The 8388-nt window shown below is 52.7% G+C and overlaps 4 protein-coding genes across 4 annotated transcripts; 2 read left to right on the forward strand and 2 right to left on the reverse strand.

Annotated features, from left to right (window-relative positions):
• Positions 1–1835: 1835 nt before the first annotated feature.
• BROUX77_004071 (uncharacterized protein) lies at positions 1836–3112 on the forward strand (the record flags this gene model as incomplete). Its single annotated transcript, XM_073748793.1, has 2 exons — positions 1836–1897; positions 1996–3112. 2 exons carry the CDS (start codon positions 1836–1838, stop codon positions 3110–3112), a joined length of 1179 nt encoding a protein of 392 aa, XP_073606496.1.
• A 513-nt stretch (positions 3113–3625) lies between these two features.
• On the forward strand, positions 3626–5253 carry BROUX77_004072 (uncharacterized protein; the record flags this gene model as incomplete). Its single annotated transcript, XM_073748794.1, has 2 exons — positions 3626–3886; positions 3955–5253. The coding sequence occupies 2 exons, from the start codon at positions 3626–3628 to the stop codon at positions 5251–5253; spliced, it is 1560 nt and encodes a 519-aa protein (XP_073606497.1).
• A 283-nt stretch (positions 5254–5536) lies between these two features.
• BROUX77_004073 (uncharacterized protein) lies at positions 5537–6484 on the reverse strand (the record flags this gene model as incomplete). Its single annotated transcript, XM_073748795.1, has 1 exon — positions 5537–6484. One exon carries the CDS (start codon positions 6482–6484, stop codon positions 5537–5539), a length of 948 nt encoding a protein of 315 aa, XP_073606498.1.
• A 433-nt stretch (positions 6485–6917) lies between these two features.
• Positions 6918–8388, reverse strand: BROUX77_004074 (uncharacterized protein; the record flags this gene model as incomplete). The annotated part of the gene is made up of 2 exons (XM_073748796.1): positions 6918–7038; positions 7103–8388. 2 exons carry the CDS (start codon positions 8386–8388, stop codon positions 6918–6920), a joined length of 1407 nt encoding a protein of 468 aa, XP_073606499.1.

Consider the following 8388-nt stretch of genomic DNA (forward strand, 5'->3'; position numbering starts at 1 on the left):
GATTCACGATGAGCAGACGAAGTACTCAGAACCACGGAAGCCATGAATGAAAGCACAAGACATCACGTCTACTCACCTGCCGATGTGGACAAGACTTTTCCTATATGTAGGGCTTCACACTATCCGTTTGTCTTGCATGCCCCTGGCGGCACTGGAATTCTGGCAATCCATCACCGTCCCTGTGGCTCCTTTGGCTTCTGCGGGAGCAACATGGCAGCTGTGAGACCCCCAACATGTGGAGATTAGATCGGGCGGGTAGCTTGGTACACAGCATGTCAGCTATGCATACCGTCAGGATAGAGAGAGGATGCCCTGGCTGTGTTCAAGAATGACGGTCGGGACTTGGTGGTGTTGGCTAGTTTCACCGTGCGTCAAATCTCGGGCTGTATGACGGCCAAGTGGCGTCTCGAAATCTCCATTGCCCCTTGCAGCATGTTAGACAGGCTTATGCAATTTTGTTAGGGGGAGGCTGTCGCGACACGAGGGCGCCCGGCCTTGATGTGGCGATAGTAGTCGGCGCCAGATTTTGAAGATGAGAGTAAAGGCGGTGATGTGGCTTAGAGTTTCTTCCTTGTTTGTTAGGCATCGAGTTTTGACTGAAGAAAGCGGCAAAGTAAGTGGCCTTGATGCTCTTTCCAACTGGACTTTTGTTGAGCTGCTACCATCCAAGTAGTTACTTCAAGCACTACCATGTTTGTGTCACCCGAGTTCGCATGCTTACTATCGCCGGTCTCATTCTAAATGTTCCATACCGCTGCTTGTTTCAATCAAAATGTCCGTGTAATGTACCTCGCAGTTCCAGTTTTGTATTGCCGGAAGACGTGGCTCGTAGCCATGGAGGGTTGACTGACTTTTCTGCTCCTGTGGCTGTACGACTACATTAGACAATGGACCTTTTACTTTTACTTGTGTTACTTGTGTAGATCCCGCTTGCGTAATATCTTTTTTTTGTTTTGGTTTCAAGCCAAAGCCAATATAGTCTTTGGACTGATGTTGGTGCTGGAGAGCTTGGGTCAGTTTCGGTCCAAGCCGTTTGATATAGACTGATGTGCTTGGTAGCTGCCTTGGATACATTATGGTTCCCAAACACAATAACTACACCGAGATGCACCTAGAAGCGTGCTTGTGTGAGCCAAAAGGGGGAAAAAAAGGGGAGGCATTCTCAAGCCAGCTGTTGGTCATAGTCTCTAGGCGGATCTCATGTTGTAATATGCGTTCCAATGGTTGGGTTTTTTTAAGCGTGACAACATTGCATATCATGTCACATGTGATAAAATGAGAGAAGGGGGGAAGTTTGTGTGAGTAACAAAAACCAACAACAAACACATGGATAACTAGCTAAAGATTGATGACAATCCAGTTGCCATTCACAACAATGAAAGCCGTCTCTCCTTTCTTTTCCTCATTCACAATAGCCACCGACTAGCACCCCGACATAAGAATATCCAGATATGCATGTATCGTGTACACATACTTATAGGTCCAGCTGGCCAGGGTGTCTAGTCCGTTTTAGGCCGTGATCGATGCTCCAGCCTTCGAAAAAAACAAAGACGCTTAGCAGGAGCGCTTAGTAGGAGCAGTCAGTGCTTTCTTTATTCACGGCAACATCTCCGTTCAGAACACCTCCGTTTGCTCGTGATAGCCTTCTGGCCACTTATCAACAAGGCACGTGTCTTGTCTCTTTTTCTTTCTTGTGTCTCATATCTTGCCAGCATTTTCTCAGCTAGGTCATCAAGTTCTTCATTCAGCTTGATATTTGCTCCGTGTTCCCTTTTTCTTGTTTTCAACTCCCTTCTTGATACCCCTCCTTTGTTTATTTTTCCACAAAAGTTAAGATGGCCGGTTCCAAGGTTTACCGGGCTAGCACCACCGCCCCCGTCAACATCGCCGTTGTCAAGTAAGTGGTCGGTCTGATCTGCCAAACACCCTCTGCGTGTGTTCTCTCACCAAGTCTCCCATGGGCCCCTATTAACCCTCTCCCTCGCTGCCCAATAGGTACTGGGGCAAGCGCGATGCCAAACTCAACCTCCCCACCAACAGCTCACTGTCAGTCACCTTGTCGCAAGACGACCTTAGAACCCTGACCACGGCCTCTTGCTCGGCCTCATACCCCGCCGGTGATGTGCTGATCTTGAACGGCGAGAACTCAGATGTCTCTGGTGCCCGCACCCAGGCTTGTCTCCGTGAGCTCAAGTCTCGCCGCGCCGCTCTGGAGGACAAGGACGCCTCGCTGCCGAAGCTGTCGACTATGCCCTTGCGAATCGTCTCCGAAAACAACTTCCCTACTGCTGCCGGCCTCGCCTCTTCGGCTGCTGGCTTTGCCGCTCTGGTTCGTGCCATTGCCGATCTCTACGAGCTCCCCGATACCCCTTCTCAGCTCTCCCTGATTGCGCGCCAGGGCTCTGGCTCAGCTTGCCGTTCCCTGTTTGGTGGCTACGTAGCTTGGAGAATGGGTGAGAAGGAGGATGGCTCTGACTCAATGGCTGATCTTGTTGCTCCGGTTGAGCACTGGCCCGAGATGCGTGCCTTGATTCTGGTTGTCAGCGCTGGCCGCAAGTTGGTCCCTTCTACTTCTGGTATGCAGCAGACCGTTGCCACCTCTGGAATGTTCAAGCAGCGTGTTGCCGAGGTCGTTCCCGCCCACATGGCTGCCATGGAAAAGGCCATTGCTGAGCGCGACTTTGAAAAGTTCGCCGAGGTCACCATGCGCGACTCCAACTCTTTCCATGCTACCTGTCTTGATACTTACCCCCCGATCATGTACATGAACGACTACTCCAAGGTCGCTGTCCGCATTGTCCAGATGATCAACGAGGCTGCTGGCAAGATGGTCGCGGCTTACACTTTTGATGCCGGTGCCAATCCCGTCATCTATTACCAGGAGGCTGACTCTGCCGCTGTTGTCGGCACTCTGTTCTCGGCTCTCCAGAAAGCCAGCGGCTGGAAAGACCCCGCGGCTTACGCCTCCATCAGCCCTGCCGTTGCCCTCGAAGATTTGGGAACTACTCTGGCCGAGGGTGTCCAGCGTGTCATTATGACCAGTGTTGGCCAGGGTCCCCAGAAGACTGACAAATTTCTTGTCAGTGAAACAGGCGATGTTTTGAAGGCGTAGACGCTTGTTAGCTTGGATATAATTTCACTAGTAGCATCATTAGTATTATAGGGCACAACAAATAGTCAACGGCTTTGGGCAATGCCGCCAAGACGACCATCACATACAACCTCGAAGCTTTCGTAAAGTTGGTGCATGTCAATAGTAGTACAAAACATGGGTTGCGTTTTAGCAGAATAGTGTTTCCATTTTACAACTTCTCGGTCTGTATTTCATGGTTTCATCTGAGGACAGCGCCAGAAAGTGCTCCTACTCTCCACGGATAGCAACTACATGGCAAGTGCCTCACTTTATGCCAAACAACAGGCAGTTGCCTGCGCGGCCTAATATTCAGAAATCTTGGCTATAAAACCTTTCCCACAGGCCATTTTGCCTTGAATTTTCTTCTTCTCATCCGCAGCTCCTTGCCTCGTCTCTGCTTCCTCATCAACAAAAGATTGCCTACCACAAAACACAATTACTGTTGCGCCTGTAACTTGAGAGCCACAGAATCGCAACGAATCTCTCGCCACAATGGCGCGTCTTGCTACCGCCCCGGCCGCAGATCCGGTCGCCTTGCAGCGCCGCAAGAAAAGCCTGCATTCCAGTGAAGACGGACGTCTCAGTAAGATCCCCGGCTTCCAAGGCGATCGCAATGAAAAGAGACACATCAACAGCGAATTCATTGCCAAAAAGCCATTCCAATCCGATGCCAGGGTCGAGGTTGAAGAGATTGACAGATCTGGCGTACTCCAGCGTAAATGGGCGCAGGAGTCGGATGACTCTATGGAATTGGTATGTTGGCCATTGGCTAAAAAAACGCCAGTAACTATCTCTGATCGCCAACCTAACATGGCTTCTAGGTTTACACCGTTGATGGCAACACTCAATCCACGAGTTTCAATCTTGCCCAGATCAAGCGCACCATCTCAGATTCCTTCCTACCTGTAGGATTCCCACACTCTGTTACCTCCGACTACCTATCATACCAGACATATGATTCCTTCCAGGCCTTCTTTTCAACAATAAGCTCGTTGTTATCAGGTCGAGCGCTACTCGAGGGTCTTGGAGTCGGCAATGCAGAAACCTCTGCCACATACGCACTCATCCTGACCATCTTCCGCGATGTCGTTTCACGTCTTGCGACTATCGCCTTTGCGCACAGAGCCGGCTTGGCTATTGAACCTGAGTGCAAGCGCTATCGCTTCTTGGCCGACCTCTTCAACGACACAGCCTTCTTCCTAGACTTATTTTCGCCTGCCCTTCCGTCACCAATCATGATTTTTGTTCTGTGCATCTCATCGGCGTTGCGCGCCATGTGTGGAGTGGCAGCTGGGTCCAGCAAAGCCGCACTCTCGTCACACTTTGCTAAACAGGACAACATGGCCGAGCTAAACGCCAAGGAGGCTAGTCAAGAGACTGCTGTTGGTTTGATTGGACTGTTGGTTGGCACCTTGATTGTCCAAATCTTTCAAGATCGCCAGACTGTTTTTTGGCTCATGATTTTCCTGGTCCTTGCGCATCTGTACATGAACTATTGCGCTGTTCGGTCCGTCAACCTGACTGTCCTCAACCGCCAACGCCTGACCATCTTGTACAGATCTTTCCTTCGGTCAGGTCGCATTATGACGCCCATTGCTGTTGGAGAACAAGAGAGCATTCTTTTATGGTCACCCATTGTGTGCAACAAACACGACCAACCAGTTGCCAAAATCTCGTTTGCCAAATGCTACAAAGATTTAGTATCTCACAAGAGCTGTGAAATACTCGCTCGTGGAGAGAACTTTATGGTTTGGATGCATGAAGCCGAGGGCGACAACCTCTGCAACATCAAGATCATGCTCAAAGATACGGCTAAGCCTGTTGACTCCCTAAAGGCATGGACAGCTGCCATGGATCAAGCGTGGGTGCTGCCTCACAAGGACGGTGCTCAAACGGATATGCTGTATTCAGCGGGACAGCTGGCCAGCACTTTCAGGCCCAAGGCTAAAATTCTTGACGACTTTGAAATTGGTGCCAGCCAGTTTCGTCTAGGCTCTGGATGCGATGGCCGGTTCATTGCAGAGCTACAGAGCTTAGGCTGGAACACCAACTCAGCGGCATTTGAGACGGGAACCCCTGTGCGCCTAAGGATCATTACCGCCGATAAAAAGGGCAACTAGATAGGAAATCAGTAGGAGAAGAAGAAACAATGAGCCAAAAAGAAAGCAATCAAGTCGTGTAGAGAGGTCCCCACGAGACATGACGAGTTTATGAATGAAATTGGAGTTTTTTCTCTTTCCTACTTGTACAAATGCAGTTGGCACAGATCTTTTATACAGACTGATCTGGCCGAGTCTAATAAGTTTGTTTGCCCAAGATATTTCCCTTCCCAGAACGCTAAAAACAAAACGAGGGCCCCGAATAATAATACAATACGGCTACACGAAGCAAGCCGTTTCTTCCTCAAACCAGTCCAGTGCTGCGCAAGAATCTCATCTTGACACCCTCCCACGAGTTCAGCTTGGGCCGCACGTCGAGATAGAAGCTGAGCTGGCCATTTGGCTTGGGCCGGCCAGGATAAAAGTCAATCACATACTCAATCGTCTCTCCACAGCGATCGACCACCCAATCATGTCTATCAAACGGCGCTTGATATCCTAGCAGCGTGTTGAACCTTGCTCTAGGCGTCAGCTTCGTGCTCATGCCTGAAAACGAATGCAGTCGGGGCACATCGCACGCAGAGCCAGCCAGATACGGCTTTTCCCACTCCTTGATCTCCTGCCACGCGCGCTCGTTGACGGCATTGTGGATCGGCACGACGGTCTGCATGTCGGCCGCCTGCGCCTCGTGGCCCTTGCGCCTCATTGCTTCGAAAAACATCTTCTCCGACGGGTAGATCCAGTTGCCCGACACCGGGTCCGCGCCGCTCTCGATCTCGTGGTTGGACGGCCGTGCGCTGGGCGCTGCGACGGCGCTGTTGGGGCCTGCGGAGGCGCGTGGAATCGTGGAAACTTCGCGGTCGATACCGAGGCGGGGTGTGGCAGCGGCGTGGGCGGGCGGCGCAAACGTGCTGCTGCTGTTGCTGCTGCTGTTGGACGCGACACTCGAGGATGTGAACGGGACATAGGACCAAAGTGTCGAGGACCATGACCGCGGGGCCGGTGGCGCCGGTGTGGAGGAGAGCGTGTTCGGGTGCGGAGCGACGTTGGCGGCGGCAGTAGCATTGGCGGCGCGGGCCTGCTGCAGCCATGCCTCGCGTGCGTTGTGGTCAACGGGGCAAGCGTCGGCGGAGGCGGGAGCGGGCGCAGCCGTGCTTTTGTGGTCGACCGGGCAGGTAGCCGGTGACGCTTTGGCGGCGGCGGCGGCCATGGCCTTGTGATCGACCGGGCAGACGTCAGGAGTGGTAGACATTGGGCTGCGAATGCCGAGGTTTTTGGGTTTTTTTTCTCTTCGATGAAAAAAACGGACGACCGTTGAGAGTTTCGTTGAGAGTTTCGGGGTAGGAGGTGCGCGAGTACAAAGAACAAAATCCTTGTTCGGATGGAGAGCCCGTCCGGATACTTTTTGAGCGTGCCGGGCGGCCAAGGAAAGAAAAATGTGCCCATGGTAAAGGTCGGCCAATCATGTTGCAGGATTGTCAGCGCCAGTACAGTGTTTTGGACAGTGCCAATTGATATTTAGTATTGGCTAGAGATCTACGCACGGTCTCAACACTGTGCTCTAGTTGACGTCACAACACTAGCCATATAAACCAGCTAGTGTGATCTGAACATGAACATCGGAGTTAGTCAACCAACTATTTGATCTTCCACTTTCTACTTTTACTCTCCTTCTACCATGTCAACTACCAAATTTCCGGGGCCTCCCACATCTCGCGACGCAAGCGCACCATCCACGCTTGCTTGTGTGGGAAAGAAACCAGCCTCTCCTGGTGGAACATGTTGTTCCGCAGATGTCTAATGAAACTGATAATTCAGGGTTAGTATCGCCCTATACCAGACGCCACTGGAGGGGAAAGGGGGAGCTTACTTTTCATTGTCCATCCGCGGCTCTAGGCAGACGCTCATCGTACGGCTATCATCCAGCAGACACCAGTGCGCCAGACTGTTCAGCCAGCATGGCACGCGGCCACGCGCCCATTCCTCGCCAATGAACACGTGCAAGCCGCGATCAAAGTCGCGGGCCACCTCGCCTCCAACGTGCTGGCCGAGAATGTCCTCCTTGACCCAATATATCTGGAAGAAGCCAAAGGGCACGCCGTCCCACATGCCAATGACCGGGATACTGTGCGGGTCGCTCAGCGCCGAGTTCAGGAAATCGTCGGTGTACTCGCCCCAGAAGTGGCTGACTCGTGGCTTGGCCATCCACATTTTGATCAGCGCCGTGTCTGACATGTCGCGTAGGTGGGCGTTGGACGCCGGCTCCGGGCCCGTCGGCCCCTTGTAGGCCACGGGCGTGGGCGATATGGAGGCGACGCGGAAGGAAATGTATGCGTTGACGTGCCGGCTGAAGCGGGTGTAGAACAGCTCTCCCATCCGGGGAGGCTTTGGCCGCACAGAGTGACGGATGCCGTTGGTGGTGGTGTACATCAGCGGCGGGGGCTGGCGAAACACAGACAGCTGCGAGCTGGAAGAATACACGGCTGCTTGTGCCGCGTCGCCCCGGATTCTATAGAGGAACAGCTCGTTGCGGAGCTGCCAGAACATGCGGGACGCAACAAACAGCTTGTCCTGCGCAGGGCTCTCGGCTGTGCCAACCAGGCTATCCAGCGACGCTATCAGGCCCATCTGCTGCAACATAGAAACCAGACAGTCGTCTTTTAAGGCGCCGTCACGCTGGATGTTGACGCGCCACTCGTCGTAGGGCTGGCCTTCGATCGGGGTCTTCTTGGCTGCGGGAGACTTGGTGCTCCGCGCGGGATGGATGTTATCAAAGTACCAATAGAGCGTGACGAATAGCATCATGGCCACCTGTCTCTCAAATGAGACGGCAGAGGGAGATGCGAGCATGGAGGTTATGCAGAGATAATCGTCCTGGCGTGTGGCCATGCCAAAGACACCCGGGCACGGCGGTTGAATCTCTGCTTCTCCTCTGCTGCCTTCGGTGTCCGGAGCGACATTCATCAGTCCGAGGTATTGGGGAGATTCCATCTGGGGAGGGCTCTCATTGCCAACTGTGATGCTCACAGTCCACTCAAAAGAACCATTTGTAGACTCTTGGTCTTGATGGTGCTTGAAGAAAAAGCCCGACGGCTTCGACGTGACCATAAAGGCCTGGCCATCGGGCAGGCGAAGTATTCTCGTTTTGCTTTGCAT

Source organism: Berkeleyomyces rouxiae (assembly GCF_048999995.1).
Source record: "Berkeleyomyces rouxiae strain 22BRR77 chromosome Unknown BrBRR77_ptg000003l, whole genome shotgun sequence".
NCBI classification, from domain to species: Eukaryota; Fungi; Ascomycota; class Sordariomycetes; order Microascales; family Ceratocystidaceae; genus Berkeleyomyces; species Berkeleyomyces rouxiae.